Below are 25,748 nucleotides of genomic sequence, written 5' to 3' on the forward strand. Positions count from 1 at the left end.
ATTTCCCAAAATGTTGGCGTTATCCTTTAAGTTATATTCTCCTTCCCTGTCTCTGAACCATTTTTTTAATGTTGCCTGGGATTAGTTTGTATCTGGCTTTGTATACAATGAGGGCAGTTTTGAAATCAACTAGGTCCATACATTTCAATGTTTGTAGCTTTATAAATAGGTTATTGGTGTGTTCATAATATCCTACATTGTTGATTATTCTTATTGCTTTTTTTTTGCATGGTGCATATTGGCTGTAGAGTGCTTTTGTAGGTATCACCCCACACCTCTGCACAGTAGTTCATATGTGGTAGGAAGAGTGTACAGTACAGTGTAATTGTATACAGTGTTTTTTGGTTTAGAATGTGTCTTATTTTACATAAAACACCAACACTCCGTGCTAGGGCTGCACGATTTTGGGAAATAATGTAATTGCGATTTTTCTGACAGATATTGCGATTGCGATAAAATTTGCGATTATAAATTTTTTTGTTAACAGCCCCACAGAGGTTTATTGTAAAATGCGGCTTGCATCTGGCCTACGCGTGGGTCTTTTCAGGACACAGAGCCTGAAAATGTTTCTTTTTACCTGGGAATCGATACCGGTACCTTTTTTTCTGTACTTTATTCTCCCTCTCTGAAGTCTAAACTTCACAACACACAATCTAAAACACCTTACCTCCCTCTCCCAAACCGATCTTGTATCTCAATGGAACTTCCTGGTTAAATAAATAAAAAAGAAAAAATTGCGATTTATTTAAATTTTTTTGCGATTTGATAATTGCATCCTTCCCAATCGCGATTTCGATTTAAAATCGATTAATCGTGCAGCCCTACTCCGTGCGGTCTACGTAAGTGGCCAAAAGCAGCTTGTTTCCATGAATACGTCACTCATTCTTAAACGGCAAAGCACGTTCTCGTACACCTGAATTTGCATTCAGACACGGCCTGCCAGCTCCTTATAAGCCAGTCGTTCAGCATTGACATTACTAAATGAGATGTCATGCCAATATGTCATGTTCTACAGTAGGACATACTACTATAATACCAAATAAAAATCAAATCAAATTTATTTGTAAGGCCCGACACACGTTTATGTCCCCATGGGCCGTACACGTCTTCTTTAAACAAGTCAAGAAGAAACATAACAATAAGTCAAAACAAGTTATTCGAATAATAGAAGCCTACTTTGCTGGAACGATTAATTTCGCACATATACAATACGTGTGTGATGATATGATACATTTATTTATATTGCGCCCCTCAAGCAATAGTTACATCGGCCCGGGGCGCATCCTGATTTTTATTTAATTTTTTTTATAAATAAAAAAAGACAGGAACACTACGAAAACAAAAAATACATGGAGGCCAACCAAGCAGATAGAACGTAATACACCAGTCATACTACAATACAAAACTAGGTCATGGATTGTTCATGGTGAAAAGGTGGGTTTGGGTTTTGATCATGGCCTTAACACTTTGAATGCCATCCACGAGTTTTCTCGTGTTTACCCCCCGCGGGTTGAATGCCCACTCACGAGAATATTCGTTTGTTCTCCTTTATTTTTTTTGCGATCTGAAATCATATTTCATCAACCGAGTCTACCGTTGGAAATTCAGCTACCTCAGGCGCTCAGATGTGAAAAAAGCACCCCTATCGTCTCCCAGATGGTAATTCACCCTTTTGGATTGAACTCAATGAAAATGAATGAAAAAAAAAAACCTGCACTCCACATTTTACTTCTCACTCATGCAACCGGCATCTACCAGCTTCATGCTGGACTCTCAGAGCAGCGGGGAATATGTGTTTTACAGTATACACGGTCGATCAATAAAAGGAGCAATTTTTTCGAATGGCAATCAGGAATTGGAATAATCCATTTGGATACCATCTGATCTCAGGTAAGGAATCTATGTTACCAGTCTAAGGATAATCAGACCTGTTTTCACGGATATATAAGCTTTTATGTGATTATGTGATAGGCTGTTTGACTGTGCGAGCCGTCAGGAAATAGGAGAAGCGATTTTCAGCGCGCGCCACGAGCGTGCATGCGTACACATACCATCGATAATCTAGCGTTTATTTGAAAACGATTCATAAATAGGCTGAACAATGACAACGTTCAAGAATATTCCAGTAAAAGGCGATTATCATGGAAACCTCTTTTTTCTCTGTGGAAACGAGGGGTTTTCTAAATGCTATGAAACGGAAATGAACCGATAAAAAAACAATCTGCTTTGACAATGTTGACTGGAAATAGGTCATTGATAATGCAACGGGCAGATTAGACACATAGCCATAATTTAAAACATAGATTAGGCGATATTAACGTTAACATTGGAGTGGATGTGGGCATTCAAGGGGGTAAAAAGGAAAACACGGCCGGCTCTGAAAGTGTTAAAGGTCCGTAGAGTGCTTGCAGATTTCAAGTTGAGTGGGAGCTTGTTCCAGAGTGTCGGCGCTGCGACTGCGAATTGCTCGTTTCCCTTCGTCACCAGTCTTGTGTCTGGGATTTTAAGTAAGTTGTGTGTGTGTGTGTGCTTGTGCGCTGAGGCTGCCTCACTAAGCAGTTTTTTTCCACACATTTATTTAGTTCTAGCAATAGGCATAAATCAAACCAACAATAAATAAGACCGTATATGGCATATTAATACAGTATATTCCACTATACCAGGGGTCGGCAACACGCGGCTCTTTAGCCACTCTGATGTTGCTTAAAAAAATTAAGTCGCCAGATAAAAAAAAATAATATTAAAATCCCCAATTTTTTTTTTTTTTTAATTTAAATTTTTTGCAGTCAGGCCACTGAACTTAGCAGCAGGCCAGGACAGTGTTTCTAGTTGCAGCAGCGCAATAGTTAGAGATAACCTAGGTGGGGAACAACCAGGAGATCACTGCAACTCACACAAGTTGGAGAACTATCTCTCTCTTGCTCTCACACACACACACACACAAAAGGAGCCGCATGTGATTGGTGGAGGCGGGACCCTTACAAAAAACTGTTGTTGCTAATCATTGACACATGCTAGCCTGTAATAAACCCCCCCAGAAAAATCTACTTTGCATTTGATATATTGCAAATATATGCCATCACACACACTGGCATTTAAAGGGTTAGAATTATAAAATTAATATGTGGTGTTATGATCAGGGCTGAAGTTGAATAAAAGATTGTATTATTTTCAATCTGACATTACAAAAAAACTGAAAATCCATCAAAATCAGTGTTGTTGCTAATCACACATAATGCTAGCCTGTTTTTTAACAATAATTTGTGATGCCATCACAAACACTGGCATTTAAAAAAAAAAAAAAAAATGCCTGCACCAGAATGCAGGAAATGAAGTCTTTGTAACAAGAAATGTCCTGGTGGGGGACCCCCAGACCCCCTGCTTAAAAAGTGGCCTGACTGGGGCTATATTTTGCACTATATTTCCTGGCCTGAATGATTTCCCCAGTCCGGCCGCCTGTATCAGTTCCGCAACCGTTCCTATTTCCGGGGTAGGCCTGATTGGCCGCGACAGGCACGTGACCCGCCGCGGCCACCCCCCGCGGCAACGAGGCTGCTGTGTTTCACCGCCGCTTTCCGCCTTCAACGCCGCCCGCAGGAGCAAATTTGCGCGAGCGGAGGATTATTTCAGTGTGTATCATTTATCATTTAACATTTGAAAGGCATACATTGTTGTATGAAATAAAATAGTATAGAGACATATGTACAGCGTTCGATGCAGAATAGAAGTAACTGAGTTACCATACAATATACAATACGCTATAGTGCAAAGCAGAAATGGGATGAGGTACAATTTACAGTAAGGTGATACTATGCAATGTACTAATATACAATACGGCTCACTTTTCCCACTTCAATGACAGAGCCGCCCGCTGTTTAATAATATTGTCGCGGCGGAGCTCCGTCGCGGCAGCATTATGTAGCAGTAATCCCCCCTTTTTTACTATCGACAACTAGCTCAACTGGCAGCGCTGCCTTGCTGTGGATCCTCCGGTCCGTTGGTCACAAGTTCAATTCCCTTTTAACGTGCATTCTTTCGCCGGTTAAGTTTAGGCATGTTAACTTTAAGCATTGTTTCGGAGTTGCAGTGCAAATGCTTCTTACTGTTGCGCTCCAGAGACTGTTACTGTACCATACAATATACAATGCAATGTACCAATATACAATACGCTATAGTGCAAAGCAGAAATGGGATGAGGTACAATTTACAGTAAGGTGTATGCGTTGCAGTGCAAATGCTTCTTACTGTTGCGCTCCAGAGACTGTTACTGTACCATACAATATACTATGCTTAAAGTTAACATGCCTAAACTTAACCGGCAAAAGAATGCATGTTAAAAAAAAAAAAAAAAAAAATTTAAGGGAATCGAACTTGTGACCACAGCAAGGCAGCGCTGCCAGTTGAGCTAGTTGTCGATAGTAAAAAAGGGGGGATTACTGCTACATAATGCTGCCGCGACGGAGCTCCGCCGCGACAATATTATTAAACAGCGGCTCTGTCATTGAAGTGGGAAAAGTGAGCCGTATTGTATATTAGTACATTGCATAGTATCACCTTACTGTAAATTGTACCTCATCCCATTTCTGCTTTGCACTATAGCGTATTGTATATTGTATGGTAACTCAGTTACTTCTATTCTGCATCGAACGCTGTACATATGTCTCTATACTATTTTATTTCATACAACAATGTATGCCTTTCAAATGTTAAATGATAAATGATTGCATGATACACACTGAAATAATCCTGCGCTCGTGCAAATTTGCTGCTGCGGGCGGCGTTGAAGGCGGAAAGCGGCGGTGAAACACAGCAGCCTCGTTGCCGCGTCTTGGGGCTGCCGCGGGGCGTGGCCGCGGCGGGTCACGTGCCTGTCGCGGCCAATCAGGCCTACGCCGGAAATAGGAATGGTTGTGGAACTGATACAGGCAGTCCGGCCCTGGTTAAAAGCCTCCAATGCTTAGTGTGTGTGCGTTTGAACGTGTGCATGTTTCAACCATACATTTCCATTTATAATTTTTTATTTTTTTACCTCCTATAATAGTGGCCACTATTTTTGGGTCGCGGCCTGAAAAGTTTGGGAACCCCTGGACTAGAGCAGCTAGTCACAGCAGTAGCAATGACATTAACGTTACTTGACGATTCACTCAACGTTTGCAGTGGTCGTTGCATAGTGTTTAATTGTACTGAGTTTTTCTCCACTTGCTCACGGACCTTGCCATATAGTTTTGGCATTTCAATTTGGCTAAGGAGGCTGAGAGACTTGCTTTAGCACAGCAACAGGCTAACGTTAGCCGCTAAGCTAACGTTCTAACGTGACTCCGCGGCACCAGTTCCATTAGTGATGAAGGGGGGGGGGGGGGGGGGGGGTGTTATATTGATGAGGCTTGACAAGAGGTTAAAAGATAACTTCACATTTATTCGCTATTCGTTTCTTTATATCACATTATCCATCGGGCTGCTCCCATTTCCAACTCGGTGTGTTGACAATGACATCCTGGTGTGACATCATCAACTACGGCAACTTAGGACGCTCAAACCTCAAACTTATTACATCACGCTCTCTCTCTCCACGTTGTCAAACATGTACACTAAAGTTAAGTTATGTTGGAGTTATTGTGTTTGAGGGAAATAAACCTCCTGTAGTTTTTATTTTCACTTTGTGCTGCTTGATTTGATTGTATTTCATGAAAAAAGTGTTTTTCAGAGATGGAAGTAACTTCAGAAAAGGTTTTGCATTTTTCTATTGCAGTTTTGCACAATAAATGTTCTTAAAATACCTCTGTACTATGTGAAATATGTCCTAGTAATACAAGAGTACAGTAATAGCTGCCATACCAGTGTCTTACCCCTTCATATAGACATTTTAAGATAAATGAATATACCGTGATATATACCGTTACCATCTATGCTTCAAATTATACCGTGATATACATTTTGGACCATACCGTCCAGCCCTAGACTGTACTGAAAAAGTATAGTAATATGGTTTATTTGTATTGGGAAAGATACAGACACATTAGCTGGTTGAACAACATCTATATGTGTGGTAATAATGCAGATATTGAGTGTATTTCTGTGAAAATGCGCGTGGCGCACGCCTCTGAATGCAATTGAAGCGAAAACCATCGCTTCCGCCCTGCGAGTCACGCGCCAGCTTGCGGCCAGTGGGCACAGCTACGTCCGTTAACATGGGAGCGGAAGTGAAGCGGCGGTCGCCCGCCCGTCCGCCTTGAATCGCGTCTGGTCTGCCTGCGGCGTAATGCTCACAATGCCTCATTGAGTCAGGACTATAAATGCAAAGTATCGGCAATCCCAAATGACTTGTCCCAGAGAAAGCTGTTGAAAACACGGGCGCACACCGGTCTGTCCGACTTACAACTGCCTTTTCGAGTTCGTAAATCCTACAACAAATTTACAATACAAAGCCGTTCGAGAATGCCGAATAAGTACGTAAATCGACATGACACGTCTTGTTCAGGGTGTTAAATTCAATGCTGTGCCCTGAACAAGACTTTTTTTTTGTATTTTTTTTTTAATTATTTTTTAAACAAACATATAAACAACATGACAACACACGATAAGATATACAAGCATTAATTGTCAGGGCACATCCAATGAGATCACATTTTAGTTAGTTGTCTTATATAAGATATACCCCTAATACCTGTTATCTAAAAAACCCTACACACATATGCTCAGCTCGAACCCCCCCCTCCCGGACCCCACCTTGAGAAGTACCTCCACTATCCCTCGCACCTAACCAGACACTACCATTATAAGCTAGCTTTTATTCTCTCCACCACTTCTAACCACATTGACATTTTGGATTCATTGAGACCCAGAATTCTTGCTGTAGATATTTCATGGTAAATTACATCGAGATATGTAAGAAACCAAACTTTACGGCACATTTTTTCCGGTTGAAACCAGCGTGATGCGATCAGCTTTTTGGCTACTGTGATACCCGATAAAACCAATCTCTTTAGCTGTGGATTCACTGCAAACTCAAAAACATCATTCAATAGTAATACCGAGGGGTGTACAGGTATATTCCAGGTATATTTCCCCTGAACAAGACTTTAAGTTGACTTTATTAATAAATTATTTGTGCGTTTGAGGCTAAGGGTGTGCGACTACCTTTCCAGTATATCTTTTCGACATGGTTAGCACTTAGCCATCTTTTCTCCCCCTGGAATTTGGATGGTTACAGAGCTATGGAAGCAGAGGGCCAATGCCAACCACTGTATTTTAATGGAAAATGCTGAAAAGGGAAAAACTAGATTATCATGGGAGTTAAGAGTTTAAAAGGAGACATATTATGGAAAATGGGTTTTGCCTGGTGAGTGTTGGTATGAATTTGGCAGTCTGAAATCGTATTTAGGCACTGGGGGAAAATGACATGGGTACTCATTGCCATTTGGCCAGCGTTTTAAGTCACAAGGGGGACACAAGCAATTAGTATTTAAGCTTTGATTAATCAATGATCTGTGAACACTGCCTACCTAATGTACTGCCCACAGTGGCCAGTTTGTAAAAACGTTGTACCGTTGGGTGGGTGTGGGGTAGCCAAGAATGTGGTGTATAGCGTGCTACACCCACCCAAATAGAATAGAATAGATAACTTTATTGCCATTTCAACACATGGTTGATTGGGATTTGTCTTGGTGCCAGCACATACAGTATAAAAACACAATAATACATGCAATACAATCCCCACAATAAAAGTTTTACACAAACAATAAAAATTAAATGCTACAGTACCTAAAATAAATAGCTCAGTGTTCCAGTTTAAAGTGCATATTGCCTTAACACTTTGAGAGCCAGTCCGTGTTTTCCTTTTTACCCCCTTGAATGCCCAAATCCACTCCAATGTTAACGTTAATATCGCCTAATCTATGTTTTAAATTATGGCTATGTGTCTAATCTGCCAGTCGCTTATCAAAGACAAATTTTCCAGTCAACATTGTCAAAGCAGATTGTTTTTTTATCGCTTCATTTCAGTTTGATAGCATTTTAAAAATCACTCGTTTTCGCGGAAAAAAACCCCATTCTATGATAATCGCCTTTTACTGGAATATTCTAGAATGTTGTCATTTATCTGCCTATTTATGAATCGTTTTCAAATAAATGCTAGATAATCGATAGTATATGTGTGCGCACACACGCACGCTCGCTCGTGCCGCGCGCTGATAATCGCTGCTCTTATTTCCTGATGGCTTTTACAGCTATATCACATATAGGGGAAACGCTTATATATCCGTGAAAACGAGTCTGATTATCCTAAGACTGATAGATTCCTTACCCGAGATCAGATGGTATCCAAATGGATTATTCCAATTCCTGATCACCATTCGAAAAAAATCGATAATTTTATTGATCAACCGTGTATACAGTAGAACACATAATCCCCGCTGCTCTGAAAGTCCAGCATGAAGCTGGTAGACGCCGGTTGCATGAGTGAGAAGTAAAATGTAGAGTCATTCATTTTCATTGAGTCCAATCCAAAAGGGTGATTTACCATCTGGGAGACGATAGGGGGCGCTTTTTTCACATCCGAGCGCCGGGGGTGCCTGGAACTCCAACAGTAGGCTCGCATGATGCAATATGTTTTCAGATCGCTAATAAAAAATAAAAAAAATAATATTCTCGTGATGGGCCTTCAACCCGGGGGGTAATAACCCGAGAAAAGCCGTGAGTGGCATTCAAAGTGTTAACGTGCCTGTCGGCTGGTGCTAGCCCTTGTGGTACAAAGTGCCTGTGCATTTGGACTTGAGTTCAGGTGACTGACGAATGCGTACCGTTCCACCCCTAATTGGTCAATGACGTGACGCCTATTTTTTCTGTCCCACTGAATTTCTTACCTTAAAAAAAACATTAAAATTCATAAAAAGATTACATGTATCTCTAATACCTTCCCCATATACAGACCCACTCTAACTCCTCCAAACATTTGAGTTATTGGTAATTTTTCTGCTATCTGAAGTGTCAAATGTCCATGTGGGGCGACCGTCCAGCATTGACTTCTATTTGGACAACTGGCTTAAAATCACTTTCAGTATAAATATTTCCCTTGCCCTATTTGGCATAATTTCAAACATGTTTTGCATTCATTGACACAATTATGAAGCATTTGCACATATACTTCCATCATAATATACAAACGAATGTTGTCCGCATATGTTAATTTTATGAAATATCATCTGGGGCGACCATCAAGAAAACACAATTGTGGGACTTTTATTTTGAAACCACCTCAAGGACAGGATGTTGCATCAGCCAGTCACATGTGAGGGACCCAGAGAAACAACTAGCAGGTTAGTAAGTCTCTTTCATATTGGCAAATAAATCTCTTTTTTAACTGCTGTAATGTACTTGCCACTTTTGGATGTCTTGTGGGACGACCGCCCCAAAACTGTGAATAATACGTTTCATCTGAAAATCTATATTTTGATGATGAATTTGATAGTGACATGTGGTAAGAGCTAGCTAGTTTGGTTTCTGTAGCTAATGGTTAGCCTGTAATATTTGACTGACTTAAAAACATCATCTGGGCGACCGAGTATCATGTGGGGCGACCACTGCCGAGTGTTTTAGATGATAGATATATGTCCTGTATTTGTAGTTTCTGTATATTTATATTTTATTCATGTTTTATATACATAAAGTTCTTTGTTTTAGCATAACTCTTTGTATACTTTAACATATATTTTTCAACATTTCTGTAATTTTTCATTCCTATTTAGGAATTAACGTTTCTTTTTGAGTATTGTACCATCTTATGAGAACATTTTTTAAACGGTATAGCATGACATTCCATTTAGGTAATTGTACATGTATTAGTCATGTTTAACTAGTTTAACCTATTTTCTAGATGGCACAAACAAGCAAACAGAAGACTGCTCACTACAGACAGTGGGTCAATGCAGACTATCTTGCCAGGAAAAGAGAGGTAAAAAAAAACTATAGGTAACATGCAGTATATCTTTCTCTGGTGTATTTCAAACTGTCATGTTAGTAGGATTAGGAATGACCTTTTCTGTAATATCTTGAACTTAAGTTTGTATGTAATTTAGCCCACCAGAATTAGTATCACATTATACACTATTGTTTCAGCAAGAAGAAAACAACAGGGCAAGATTCCATGTGAAGTCAGATGAGCTATCGGAGAGGGAGAAGGCTGCATCCAGAGGTTACAGGGAGAAGGAAAAAGATGGAAAAGGCGATGCTGGACCTGACACCACCATCCATGGAGAACACTCCACCAGTTCTGGCTGGTGTAGAAGTAGAGAAGAGCAGCAGGGCAAGCTGTGGTGGATCCCCTACCTCTAAATGAGGATTTGATGACTAACATTTACTTTGATTCTACAGTAGGTTTAACATCCCTTGAAACCATAGGTTATATATCCAGCTCATGATCAACAGTGACATATTTCAACAATAAATGTTCAGTGGATTGCACTGTGCAACATCTCCATTATAATCTGATCAAAGTTTGTTTCGTGTTTGATATATCTTTGGGGAATGTTGACTGTAGGAGCCAAAGCTATATTATATTGTATGAATGTTTATGTTTATAACCTTACATTGAAACGGCATTAGGAATATTGATTGGATTTAGATAGTCATTGAACCGTCTTATTTGTCATAATAGAACATTCTAGAACATTTGTGATGTCACAGTATGATGTCATGATCAAACGTTCTGGAACATTTGTGATGTCACAGTATGATGTCATGACCGAACATTCTAGAACATTTCTGATGTCACAGTATGATGTCATGATCGAACGTTCTGGAACATTCGCGATGTCACCGTATGATGTCATAACCGAACATTAATAATTTAACCCTTGTGCATGCCTAACTAAATGTAAAAAATATCAGTGTTTTGTTTTTTGGTGTGCTTCTTATTCTAGGTGTTCAGGTTGCCTGATTTGTTAAAACATGCACCTCAATTTGAAATGCCTGCAGTTTACCATGAGATAATATAAAAGGAACTAGGGATGGTACCAATCCGATACTCAGTATCGGTATTGGTCCGATACTGGCCAAATTCACAGGATTGGATATCGGAAAAACAGGAAGTATTTTCCGATCCGATACAGGCCGTAAAGCATGCCATGCTCTAGGTCAACTCCTGAAAAGGGGGTCAATGTCAGACCTTGCAATCAAAAGTTAGGGGCGCACTGAAATTATGGCAAGGGTTATTAGCCCCCTAACTTTTGATTGCAAAGTCTGACATTGACCCCCTTTTCAGGAGTTGACCTAGAGCCCACCAAGGTCATGCATATCAAGTTTGGTCAATGTCAGACCTTGCAATACACTGTAAGGCACTGTAAGGCTACTGTCCTGCCTCGCTTCCAGTGATGAAGCTAAGCTATGCTAACGGAGCATCTATTCCCAAAGCTAAAATGCACGCACAGAGACAAAAAAGGTATGCATCTTCTTGTCTAACTCCAGGGAAGATGTTCACTTTAACTTTTTGAATGTTTAATGTTTTTAACATTTGTGATATTTGAATGTTCCTGACGAAGCTTGTAACCTACCGTGCCAAACGATTGACGGAGCTAGAGCCCCGGGAGTCGGTGTTGCATTTGTACAACACTGTGTACTTCGGCGCACACCTCAAATATCGGCATGTAACTCGAGAACCGCTGAACGGATTGTGTCACCTGCAATGGCTATCGACAGGCAACAAATAGCGCTTTAATTCGTATTCGTTAATATATATATTGTATTAAAATTAAGGCTGTCAAAGTGAACGCGATATTAACGCGTTAACTCCCGATTCTATTAATGCCACTAATTTTTTTAACTCAAGATTAACTAAAAAAAAAAAAAAAAAATTTTTTTTTACTAGACTTCACTCAGGTTTTGATTGATTGAAAAGTTTATTAACAGATTGCAGAATGGGTACAGTACAGTACAGCTCAATACATACAATTGTTAAGAGGATGCAGACCTGAGAAATACTTTCGTCTTGTTTCCATCAGGGTCCTCCATTTTCAATGCATCATATGACACACACGACATACAGATAGACAGTACTGCTACATCTATACATTTATGACATACCAGATTTTCAAATACAGTACTGTTTGTGATACTAAAAAAAATCCAGAAGAAGAGTATATACATTTGACATAGAAACTGTGCATTGGGGGAGGTTGGGTAGGTGGGGTGGGGCTGTACATTGGAGGTGGGGGGGGGGGGGGGGGGGGGGTTGGGTAGGGGGGGGGGGCACTGTACATTGGAATACTGACATACATTTGACATGGAAACTGTACATTGGAGGAGGTTGGGTAGGTGGGGTGGGGTTGGGTGGGGCTGTACATTGGAATACTGACAAAGCCATGCTTGGTCTTTATTGTACAACTGGGTTAGGACATTTGTAGGGGCCAGTTTTGAATTGCAGTCTCCCGTAGGTGTTCTTTTGAGAGTGTTTTTGAAGGTGGGTAGTGATTTACATTCCTTTACAGCTTTGGGTAGGGCGTTCCACATTGTGTATTATTGATGCTCTCATTGGTACTATGTTTGTTTCTGAAGTGTGTGTGTGTGTGTGTGTGTGTGTGTGTGTGTGTGTGTGTGTGTGTGTGTGTGATATAGAGAGAGAGGGGGGTGAGAGAGATGAGGAAGGGGCAAGAGAGAAAGAGAGCTGGGAGAGTGTGTGTGAGGGAGAGAGGGGTGTGTGTGATTAATCAGCCCTTGTGTGTGTGAATGTAACAAGTTCCTAACGTTTTCTTTCCCCTATTATTTCATGCACACTTTATTCATTGTTTTAAATTATTATTTTGTGCATCACTCTGTTTTGAATTTGATGCAAATTTGCAATGCATGAGGGTCATCCTTTTGTGTTAAATGGCTGCATAAAGCAAGCATTTGTTGACTCGCATGTTGATAATGTATTAAAGTATTAAAACTTGGAACTTGAAAAAGATCCGTTTAAGGTAAAAAAAAAAATGCGATTAATTTGCGATTAATCGAGTTAAATATTTTAATCGTTTGACAGCACTAATTAAAATATATGCACACACACGAGCCGGTAGAGGTCGCCAAAGTGCAGGTGGGAAAATCTTCCTCAAGAGGGCCCTCGCATGTTAACATGTTTTACTTTTGTGATATTTGAATGAATTGAAGAATATTTTTGTTGACCACCAAAAGATTGTAATAAAAACATTGTTCAGTTTTCTTTTGTCTGAACTGCATTGTGTAACATTTTAAATAGACTTAACTACTCTCATCATTTGGGGCGACCATTTGTCATGCGGGGTAACCAATGATTGTCAATAACTGTACTAAATTCAAAATAGAATATCCATCAGTTTTGGCTCAAATATTAATCACTGGTATACTATGCTATCAAACTGTATTTGATCATCAATATAATGCATTTAGGGCTATAAATCACGTTCTGCAGAATGCTGCAGAAAACGATAAAAACATATTTATACTTTAGACCGTATTTTAGTATGAATATGTGAATGAAAAAGTAGAACGTTGCTACATCCTAAACGATAGATAATTGACGTTGAATGGGCCATAGTAATGTCAATTTAGCAATACAATTTAAAAAGGTATAGCCCTGCAAAGAAGGGGAACTTCTCCATAGACAAATAGAGCTGGCAGAGGATGGTATAAAGATGTACATAAGCGTGGCAGAGAAAGGGTTAAGACCATGTCCTATTAATTCAACTTTCAAAACACTAAAATCTCTTAATTTTTTTTTGCATAAATGCATGTATACACTACATTCCAAATGTTTGAAAAATTGCCAAATATATCCTTATTTTTTGTATTTTAAAATTGGCCTATTGAAAAGTCTTATCCGTCAATGACCCATAATCAGACCAGACGTAGAGGACAGGGATTTTGAATGACTTCCACCTAGAATTATAAGAAGAGGTCGGTGAAGATCAGCATCATCATAGAAAATATTTCAAATGTTCCCCTGGCCTCACTAAAAGACTAATCACTTTGTAAGAAGTAGCATCATCTCCCAGTGCTTCCATGAGAACATTGGGGCTGTGACCTATCCTCTTATAATTCTAGACTTCCACTAGCATACTTTTAAATAGTATTATAAAGACAAATCCTAAATATGTGGACTACTACTTTAAAGATCTACATCTACAGAGTTGTCCTCTCTCCCTTCGTCTTCGTCATTTCATGTCTCCATATGCTCAACCAGACCCTAGACACACTCAGTGCACGGACTAATATTCATTAAGACCTGACCTTAAGACACACAGAATTGCCACAACCCTATTCTGTTACAGCATAGAGGAGTGGAATTTGTTCTTGGCTCCTCAGCCTAGCAGCAGCATCGACATAGGCATTACAAAATATTATAATTATTAAGAAGCAAAATATTATTATTAAGAAGCAATCAAATAGTGTAAAGATTTTAAAAGGGTACTTCATGGATACATCCAGACCTGACCTTCAGGACAGACTTCTATGCATCCAGATTAGGATACAGACTTGAATGGATAGAATTGGGCCTTTCAAAAGAGTTTCATAGTAATTCTCTTTGGAGCATCCGAGATCCTTAAGATAATGTAGTCATGGAAATTTACTTCATTGTATGAGTCAGCAGTACACGAGACTCGGAAAGTGAAAATGTTCCTTGCAACTGCTCCTGGAATGTTAATCCAAACAACCAGCCCAATTCATCAAGTAAAATACATACAATTGTGTAATGGAGATAAAAAAAATAAAAAAAAGCCCACACTTAAATATACACTCAAAACTAATTTCCACTAAACACAGAGTCATTAATAATGAGTCCTTGGAAACTATTGACCTTATTTTAAGTAAGTTGTGGCACAGTATTTGATCTACTTTAACCCTTTTACACATATAGAAACATTAATGAATGAGGCCCAATGCCATTGCCACCGATTTATGACAACAACAACAATATCAAAACATTCCAAGACAGCAATTTTATGGCGTACCAGCTAAATTAGTAAATTACCAAGTAAGAATGCAGGCTTGAATGGAAACGGCTGTTCTATCAATTCAAGTTCTATGGTCCAGATGAATGGCACCTGGCTACAGTCCAACAGGTCCAGTAGGGAAACAGACCTGTACCTCACAACATTGATTATGTCCAGGATGTAAACCTCAAACCTGCTGGTTCCCAACTGTATATGTAACTTTCAAGGTGAGTGTTTGACAAATAAGTGGCCAGGATTTTGTTTTTAGGTCATCTAAAATTCCTTCGAGTTCATTTCACTCGGTTTATTTTGCCCGGCTGTGATATGAAGCTAGCAGAGCATAGCAGTACACACTGTATAGAGCCGGGATCCAGCAAACCTGCTCTGGCCTGATATCTGGAGACGAGCCAAGGCCTAACAAAATTAATAGTTGGTTTCAGGTTGGTCGTCAGTTTGGCCATGGGTAGGTAGGGAATTTATTTTATTTTATTTTATTCTTTCCCACGGCGACTATGGATAGGGAATTTCTTTATTTAATTAAAATGTTCACAACAACATGGATGCATGTACTCTGCCAGCATGTTTAATATCCATAATACTAAATGTTTGACTAAGATTTCTATGAAACTTTATTAAAAAAAAAAAAAAAAAAATTATAATTTTTTCTAAAAACTCATAAAATATATTGGGTCGCACCTAAATCGGCAGGGTCGGTCGGCAACCTGAAACCAACTATTAATTTTGTTAGGCCCAACCGATCTGGGAGTGCTAGACTGTCAACAGGGCTGCCGATTTCACCTGTGAAGGTTCTAACAACACTGCTACTGATTGCCCTTGAGCCAACAAGCTCCCACCCAGGAGCAGACACATACTCCGCAGCAAAAATTACAAAAGGGGGCATATATGCATGTGTAGCACACGCACAGATGTGTAGGAGCCGGAGGCCAGTCGTCATAAAGGAGAATGAAGTTGGTTGGATTCAAAATGTTGGATTCAGATTGACTCCCATTTTCTGGCTGTAGCCAGAGATCATCAAATACAATCTCCCATTTTCTCGAGGAAGAGAAAGGCTGAAATTATAATAATTGTCATTGTCAATATAAATGGGGAAACAATCATAAAGGATAAATGGAAAAGGAACACTGGCCAATGAAGGCAAACACTCAGCTATCCCCCTCTGTCCAGGCCAACCGTCCTCCTCCGTCCAGCCCTGCTATCCCCCTCCGTCCAGCCCAACCGTCCCCTCTATCCAGCCCTGCTATCCCCCTCTATCCAGCCCTGCTACAGGGACGACAGTGGCTCGGGAGGTAGAGCAGTCGTCTGGCAATCCGGAGGTTCCCGGTTCGATTCCCGCTTCTCCCAGGCAGCATGCCGATGTGTCCTTGAGCAAGACACCCCTAATTGCTCCCGATGAGCAGGTTGGCACCTTGCATGGTTGCCTCCACCGTCGGTGTGTGAATGTGTGAGTGAATGGGTAAAAGGTGAGTAACAAATTGTAAAGCGCTTTGGATAAAAGCGCTATATAAAAAAGCAGCCATTTACCATGCTATGCCCCTCCCTCCAGCCCCGCTATCCAGCCCAGCTGTCCCCCTCCCTCTGTCCAGTCGTGCTATCCCCCTCTATCCAGCCCAGCTGTCCCCCTCTATCCAGCCCCTGCTGTCCCCCTCTGCCCAGCCCTGCTGCCATGTGTGTATATATTATTTATTCTGCTTGTGGATGCCATTTGGTGGTAAGAGGCCTCTTAATACATGATGAGAAATGATGAGAAATGGCCCATAACATCGATTTGGACACCTTGGAATGCGTAAAAAAAAAGAGATGACAAGAATCTCCTGGCCGTCTCCTCATATTAAACACCAGGACAAGGATCTCCTGGTTGTCTCCCATATTAAACACCAGGACATGGATCTCCTGGGCTGGTTGTCTCCCATATTAAACACCAGGACATGGATTACAATGCGACAATGAGGTAAAGTATCATGGTAGTTTATTTCATGGTAATTTCAGCTTCATCATGGTACCAGCCATTGTATAAATATAAATAATCATGCTGGTCCCATGGTAGCACTTTTATACTTCACTAATATCCATGGTATGACCATGGTAGCACTTTTATATCCAGTTTATATACCATCATCGTAGTGACCAAGAGAAATTACGGAAAATCCATGCTACAAGCTCCTGTTGTTGTACCCCATTTTCCAAACGCACTAAGGTGCAGGACCAATGCCATTCACACCCCTGCAGACAACACAGATCATCTATCCTGCATGGGTGCAAAACTCGTAATAGGAACACTAAGACACAGTCAAAGTTAAAACTTTGCAATAGAAATACCACTTCCAAGAACCAAAATAATCAAAACAATTGGCACAGAACATGATATAGCTTATGACAAACCTGCGAGTACCTAACTCCAGATTGGCATGCTTTGAAGTTAATTAATTAATCATCTGCTCATTGACATACATTCGTAAAAAAGATGCGATTGTAGTAATGAATATGATGCATCATCAGCGTGTCATCACCATTCTCTGGGAGTAGGCTACGTCCAGATTTTCCCACCCGGCCTCTCAATAGAGATCTTGTTGCACGGAATGTTCGTGTAGTTCTCCTTCTTCCAGCATGGCTGCCTCTAACATAGCAACCATTATTTTGTACATGGCAATGGAAGAGGCAACGGTTGCCACGTGTTGACTGTTGATACATGAGAAATATATCAACAAAAACATTATAATTTGGCGTCTTATTACTAGAGTTGTTCCGATACCGATACCAGTATCGGAAAAGCCGCCGATACTGGCTAAAATGCTGGTATCGGTATCGGCGAGTACCCTCTAATGCTGCGCTCCGATACCATATGACGTAATTTATCAACAACACTGTGGTCTGTTGAGTAAGCATTATAAAACAAACGTGTGCTTAATCGATTAAAGTGTCAATGCCATTTATCATTTTAACAGCAGATACTTTCTTAAATGTCATCGTCCCGACAGAGCGGTGTTGACGGGGAGCTCATGGGTTCGCTTGGTGGCTGGTGTTATTAGCATTGAACAGCTAACCGAAAGCTAGCTTTAACATTACCTTGGCTAAAGTTGGGGCTATTCATATAATCCAGCAATAATGGCTGCAGACCTGCAAGCAAAGTACAGCAAGTTGGCAAAGGAGTATTCCAAGTTAAATCACAATGTCACCAGTAACGTTACAGTCTTCTATGGTCTTCCCATATACCGGTAGCTCATGCTAGCTAACGGTAACGTCGTCATTGCACAATTGCACGTCGCGTACACAATTAATGACATGTTGCGGACAGCCATATCGGCGACAATGTTTAGCTTTTAGTGCCAAATGATAAGAGTCTGAGGCGGAGTCTCAAAAGAGAATGTTGAATATTTATTGTGCAAAAATCACAACAGATCCTCTGCTACTTCAACGGAGCCTTGTAGACACTAGACAGACTGAGTAGGGTATATCTGCAGAGCCAGTGGGTAGCGAGTGCAGCAACGTATAATGTCCGTGTGGATCATTGGAGTAGGGTATATCTGCAGTGCTGAAGCCCCATACTCATTGATTAATGATACTAATACAAATCTATACAATCACTTGTTGTTGAATAAATACCATTACTTTCTAGTTATTACTAAAAAACAGTATATATAAAACAGTATTTGTTAAAAAAAAAATATATATATATTTATAAAAAATTTATATAATATTTTTTTTTTTTTTTATTTATGTATGCACTGGTATTGGATAAGTATCGGTATCGGCCGATACCCAAAGCATCGGAATCGGATCGGAAAGGAAAAAATGGTATCGGAACATCTCTACTTATTACTGGATCTTGTAAACAATTCACAGTGAAACAGTAATATCCTGCTTTTCCAGTGTTTTTATCTACTCTTAATGCCATTTATTTTGCATTTATCTAAAAAAAATTGGACTTTATGGTGTTCTTGTTTTGTTCTTGACTTATTGTGATGTTTCTTCTTGACTTGTTTAAAGAAGACGTGTCCGGCTCGCTTCTATACTTTAAGCAAGTGGCTTGTCCTTCGCGTTCCCGTTTTGCGCTCTGATTGGCCACGCGCGTTTCTGGTCATGTGACATGTGTGCCAATCGTGGGACGGCAAGTTTTTGGACGGTTAAGCTTAGGCGTTCTTTCGAAGTTGGTTACGGTTAGAGTTTGTCTTAGAGCATGGCGATAGAACGCCTGCCCTGATTCCAAACTCTAACCTTAACCAACTGCGAAAGAGTCGCCTAAGCTTAACCAGTGATAAACTAGGCGTTAGGTAGTTTACAGGCTGTTAGACCCGGAAATAGGCGCAGAACTTGCCGTCCCACGATTGGCGCACATGTCACATGACCAGAAACATGCGTGGCCAATAAGAGCGCAAAACGGGAACGCGGGAGGACAAGCCACTTGCTTAAAACATAGACGCGTCCGGCCCATGGGGACATTAACGTGTGTTGTCGGGCCTTACAAATAAATTTGATTTGATTAGCTATGTTCAGCCTGACTGGGGCTAGCCATGGTCTAGCATGGTATGGTATGGTATGGTTGGGTTTGTGTCTCCATTGCGTTTAATCTAGTAAACTCTCCAGTTGCTAGGCAACCTTTCAAAATCCATACCACCAACTGTGGTACTTGAGCTAAACCATGATGCACCAGCCAGGTTCGGCCAGGTTCTCAAGATAATGGGGACGCTCACTGTGTGCCAGACAGGCCACAGCACGACTCAACCCTGACTAGTGGAGACGTAGAAATTCGGCATTTGCTTTTGAAAGTGGTTACCAATGGTCACAGGCAGCCATGCTGGAAGAAAAAACTGCAAACATTCTGTTCAAGGCCTCTATCCCAAGACAGAATCTATATGAATCAAGCAAATAGCACTGTAATACTGTCCTGTACTGTATTCTATGGTGTTGTACCTTTCTTTGGCGTGTTGTGGTTGTTGCTCCCCAGTCCCTCTCCCTCCTCCTTCTTCTCCTCCCTCTCCTTCCAGCGGCGGACCTGCTCCTCTCTCATCTTCAGAAAGAGGATCCTCCTCTGCTCTTCACTCAGGGCCTCAAGCACCTCTGGCTCCACCCACATATCCTGGAGGATCTGGGCCAACATCCTGTCTCTGCTCTGGGCTTCCGGAAATGGCAGTTAACCCCCTTCCCCCTCCGCCCTCCACTCTCTGTGGTTCAGCGGCGGCTCGAGTCAGGAAGACGGATGCTTCTTACCGATCCCCCCCCCCCCCCCCCCCCCCCTCCTCTGGCGATATGGGCCCTGTGGTATTTATGGTGCGATGACAAATGATCAAACTAATTCACAGACACACACACAACTGAATTATGTTCCCCTCTGCTGTTGCCGATTTAGGTTAGATTGTAAATTGTGGACGACACTTGGAACTCTTTGTCATGGTTCTCCTGATGCTGTGGGATGGGGTTCTGGGTGAAGTCTAATTACTGGAAGTTCCTTGCGTGGTGGCTTTGGTATGGTGGAGCTTTGGCCCGCTCACTCCAGTGTGTGTGTCTTCTGAGGTTTTAGGTGCAGTCAGTGCGTCGTTGTAGTCAGTTGCAGATAGAATGACTCCACTGTGGTTTGAAGGTCGCTGCCAGAGGTCCTCTGTGTTATAGGGAGAGAAAGGGAGAGAGGGAGATTACATCTACTGTATTGTTCAGTCTGCCTCCATTCAATCACCCACTGGCTGGCGATATACAATAGGCTGGGGCAATAATATGCCACAATGCCAACTCTGATTTGTGTGCGTGCATGTGTGTATGCGTGCATGCATTTGTGCGTGTGTTCATGTGTGTTTACCGACATGCATTACAGTAAGCCCAGATAAAGCTGCTGTGCTTTCAAGCACTGAAAAAAAGGTAAACAGAGGCGTGCTCAGCAACTATATGTAAACACCAAAGACTTCTCATAATGGTGATCAGGTCAACACACACACACAAAGAAAGAGAGAAGGCTCATCTATGACCTTGTCCTATCTTCACTTAACAGACACAGATAGAAAGATAACCATGGCTCAAAATGTTAAGACCTTCCCATGCCTACAGTAGGTCACACACACGACGGTGACGATAAGTGAGAAACTCCCGAGGCCCTCCCACTTCAGCCTGCTGGACTATCAGGAAAGACAAGATTTTAAGCAGCAAATTCCAAGAACAGATTTTGCGTCAACGGAAAAAAGCCGTTTCCCATGCCATGTTGATATGGTTCAGAACTATCAAATCAATGCTCAACATTTTAAGTTACCCATTTTTGGAATATTTTTATGTAAAATTATATTTAAAAAAAAAAGAGGAAAACATTAATTTAACAGCAAAACAGTTATATTAAAGACAGTATAGGTTGAGTACTTTCTTATCTAAAGGTGGTACGTTAGGGTGTTTGTATTCATTCATAGTAAAAGATAGTAAAGGTTGAGTAGTTTCTAGTGATGTATAGCATTCACACTTCAAAGTCATTTGGATTGATTTTAAGTGCCTTTTCGGTACACTGAGATTTCTATAAACTCATATTTCACTAATAACACTTAAAATCATTGGTAAACAAACGTAGTGCTGAAAATATACACTTTGACTGCTGTTTTGACAGGGTTCGGGTATTTACTCTTGGCTACATTTGGGGGGGAGAAATGCATATGCTCTGTATTGGTCGATTTATGGCGATTTATGGCGTGATATGAATCTCGGCCCTGTACCGGCCCCATCAGGCTTGAGAGGTTAAATCCAAGGATGTCTGTAGAATCAACGTGAATGCAAATCACCCACGATTTCTCCCTAATTAAGCCGTTAAGAAAACAGGCGCACACCAGTCTGTCAGATTTATGACTGCCTTTCCTCGCTCGTAATCCTGCTCTTAGCTACGAGCGAATCTCCAAGAAGGAACAGTTAGAAAATGCCAAAATCTGCCCAAAAGGCTCGTAAGTGGAGTTACGATGAAATTAGCTCGTACCTTTTCTCGTAAGTCCGTTCGTGAATGAGGACCATTGTTCCTCTGAAAACTTAAGTTTGTTCGAGGTACTCAATTATAACAACAAAAAACTATCGGCCGGGACACATATTGGGTCCCCCTATATGACAAAAGCACTGCTAGTATTTTTCTGTGCCATCATCGCGGCTCTGGGAGACATCTAAGAACTAGTTTCCATTCACCATTCCAGTTCCACCTCATTCTTTAGATAACTCTCAGGTCAAATAACAAACAGATTCTCACATGAAAACAAAGCTGGGATTATCCTTTAGAAAAGGGACAGTCATTTAAAGACACGCGTTCATTTCCCCACCACAAACCGGGAGGCTTTTCGGATCATCCACCAAAAAACATATCCCACTAGCAATTCTTTGGTTTTTTGAGGTACTGATATTTCATAGCAACCATTACACAAACGTAACTACGCAAAAGGATGGTAGCACCATGCTAGTATATGTCTACACATGCTAGTGGAAGTATAACAAACAAATGCTAAAAAAATGTGCTTTCATTATTTCATCCCGTTTTTAGGTGTGTGGGGGGGGGGGGGGGGGGGGGCAGATAACTTATTTAAATTGTGTACTACCCCTTTAAGAGATGGCCTACACGTGTTGCAAATCAAGTTATACCAACTCTTCCTTTGGTGACGTGACTTTTAGGCCAAAATTACCAAAAGTAAGCCTACCCTCGTCTTAGCAACTTTTCACCATATATACACCTCATTGGATAAGAGTGGCGTCACATTGCAGTACAATTCCATTATGCAGTCATGTAACACAATACACACATGTACACGTTGGTTTAACTATCCACCGACAACCAGAGCAAAGACGTCTGTGACGTGAGAAACGGAAAACAGCACAAACACACACAAAGCGGATACACGCACTCACATGCTTGCAAACACACACGCGCGCCAACATTATTCGCATACACGCACGCAACACACAGACAAAGTAGTCAGTTCTGACTCGGTGCCAACGACATGCAAAAGGACTATAGGATCTGCTCACGTCTCCGTTCACATAGGAAGATGTGTGTGTGTGGGGGGGGGGGGCTGCAGGGAGACGGTGGGGGGATGTGCGCCGCATACTGAGAGAGAAAAGTTCTAAAAGTCTTGAGTAAACAGAGCCCGTTTCACAGAGACAAGAGGCTGCGAGACAGACAGGGATGAACGTAGACGGGCGAGAGGAGAGAGAAGGGTGAGGGGTAACTGAGAAAGAAGGGAAAGAAGAATCGAATGAAAGTGTACTTACTAAAAGTGTGCGCCACCGCCAGCCTGTAGCAGCATCTCCAAGTGCGGTATAAGTTTCACTGCCCTTGTGTGAGTGTAATTGTGTTACGGGTGTGTGTGTCTGTGAGTGGTGGGAGACAGCGCTCTGAATAGTCAGATGTGGTGGTATGCAGGCATCGCTGTGCTTGCTGCTGTACGCTGTACAGCCTTTGTACAGGATATGAGTGGGATGGGCTGACATCATAGCATTAGCATTCTCTCTCCCCCCCTCCTCCTCCGCCTCTTTTTTTGTCTCTCCTCCTCTTCTACACTGACACGTATTTCCTTCTTTTCTTTCTCGAAACTCACTCCTCTGGTGTGTGTTTGCCCCCTTTTCTTTCTGTCAAACACGTTTAAATTCAAATGTAACTTTATTTAAAAGTCTGAATCGATGGGAACGGATGTTGCCAAAAACAACAACAACAACTATATTTAACTAAAGCGAATGGATGCATCATGCATCATATGTATATACTCTGTCAGGATCTAGGGGTAACAGTACTGTATATTTGAATACCGTTTATGTCACAAATGTATCAGTACTAAATACCTATATGTCCCTATGCCATAAATGTCATGTATTGATTGATTGATTGAATTGAAAACTTTATTAACAGATTGCAGAATGGGTACAGTACAGTACAGCTCAATACATACAATTGTTAAGAGGATGCAGACCTGAGAAATACTTTCGTCTTGTTTCCATCAGGGTCCTCCATTTTCAATGCATCATATGACACACACGACATACAGATAGACAGTACTGCTACATCTATACATTTATGACATACCAGATTTTCAAATACAGTACTGTTTGTGATACTAAAAAAATCCAGAAAAAGAGTGTATATACATTTGACATAGAAACTGTGCATTGGGGGAGGTTGGGTAGGTGGGGTGGGGCTGTACATTGGAGGGGGGGGGACACACTGTACATTGGAATACTGACCTACATTTGACATAGAAACTGTACATTGGAGGAGGTGGGGTTGGGTGGGGCTGTACATTGGAGGTGGGGGGGGGGGGTTGGGTACATTGGAATACTGACAAAGCCATGCTTGGTCTTTATTGTACAACTGGGTTAGGACATTTGTATAGGGCCAGTTTTGAATTGCAGTCTCCCGTAGGTGTTCTTTGAGAGTGTTTTTGAAGGTGGGTAGTGATTCACAATCCTTTACAGCTTTGGGTAGGGCGTTCCACATTGTTGTGGCATAATTGCGAAACGTGTTTAGTCCCTTGTTTGAGCCGAATCTGGGTTTTACATGATTTGTGGAGCTCCCTCTGGTGTTGTGATCGTGGTATTCACTGACCTTTGGGAAGTATTTTGACATGTACATGGGTACCTTGGTCGTGTAGTGTATCTTGTAGACCAGGCCCATTGCAAGTTGCTGTACTCTGTCGTCTACTCTAAGCCATCCTAGGTTGGCAAAGTGTGCAGGGGTGAGGTGGGTTCTAGGAGTCAGGTCAAGCAGTAGTCTGATTAGTTTGTTTTGAGATGTTTGTAATTTGGTTTTTAGTGCCTTTGAGGTGCTTTGGTACCATGAGGTGCAAGCATAGTAGTAGTACCCTTGAATGAGTGCTCCTGCCAGAGTCTTCAGGGTATTCTTGTTTACCAGGTAGGAGATCCGGTACAAGAATCGAGTTCATTGATTGACTTTTTTTTATTACATTGGATGCCATTTTGTCACAGGAAAGATTAGCCTCTAGGATGGAACCCAGGTAGGTAATTTCATCTTTCCTTGTGACAATATTGTCACCCACTGTAACTGAGAAGCCGTCGGTCTTGCTGAGGGTTGTTTGTTGTCGGCGAGCCATATGCAGATTTTGCCTAGTTCCGAGCTGAGGGTTTTTTCAACCTGTAACTTGTTCTTGTCAGAGACCAGCAGGGCTGAGTCGTCCGCAAACAGGAACAAGTTGCAGTCACAAGCTGACGACATGTCATTTGCATAAATTAGGAACAGTAGTGGTCCTAGTATGCTTCCTTGTGGAACACCACAGTTCACTGTGAGGGGAGGGGATAGGGTACCGTTTACCTCCACCATCTGTTCTCTCCCCTCCAGGTAGGATTGTATCCAGCTCACTGATAAACTATCAAAACCAATTGCTTTTAGTTTGTCAATCAGAATGGTGTGATTGACAGTGTCGAAGGCCTTTTGTAGGTCTAGCATGACCATGCCGCAGTATTTGCCCGCGTCCACCTCTTGCTTGATGTGGTCGTTCAAATAGAGAAGGCATGTGTCAGTGGAGTGGGATGTTCTGAAGCCAGATTGGAATTCGTAGATTAGATTTTTATCCGTAAGGTACTTTTCGACCTGTTCGTATACTATTTTTTCCATGACTTTCGAGATGGATGTAAGGATAGAAACAGGGCGGTAGTTGCCTGGGTCTAATTTGCTGCCCTTTTTGTGCAGGGGTGTTACTCTCTCTATTTTGAAGTCCTTGGGGACGTGTCCCTGTTTTATGGAGAGGTTTATTATGTGTGTGATGACTGGGGTGATGCCGGCTGCTGAGTCTCTAAGGAATTTGGAGGGGATGTTGTCATGGCCAGTGGCCTTGTTCGGTT

At 41.4% G+C, this 25,748-nt stretch overlaps 1 protein-coding gene across 1 annotated transcript in view; it reads right to left on the bottom strand.

Moving 5' to 3' along the window:
* The window catches only part of LOC311242545 (uncharacterized protein), a 33,868-nt gene extending 10,519 nt beyond the window's left edge, over positions 1-23,349 (bottom strand). Inside the window, exons 1-2 of the mRNA XM_084331513.1 lie at positions 23,169-23,349; positions 19,869-20,553 (exon numbers count right to left, since the gene is read on the bottom strand). Coding sequence (XP_084187639.1) covers positions 19,869-20,055 — 187 coding nt within the window. The 5' untranslated portion in view covers positions 20,056-20,553; positions 23,169-23,349. The remainder of the gene's footprint in view (positions 1-19,868; positions 20,554-23,168) is intronic.
* Positions 23,350-25,748: the final 2,399 nt, after the last annotated feature.

This window comes from Notolepis coatsorum (genome assembly GCF_963971535.1).
Source record: "Notolepis coatsorum genome assembly, chromosome: 16".
Taxonomy (NCBI): Eukaryota; Metazoa; Chordata; class Actinopteri; order Aulopiformes; family Paralepididae; genus Notolepis; species Notolepis coatsorum.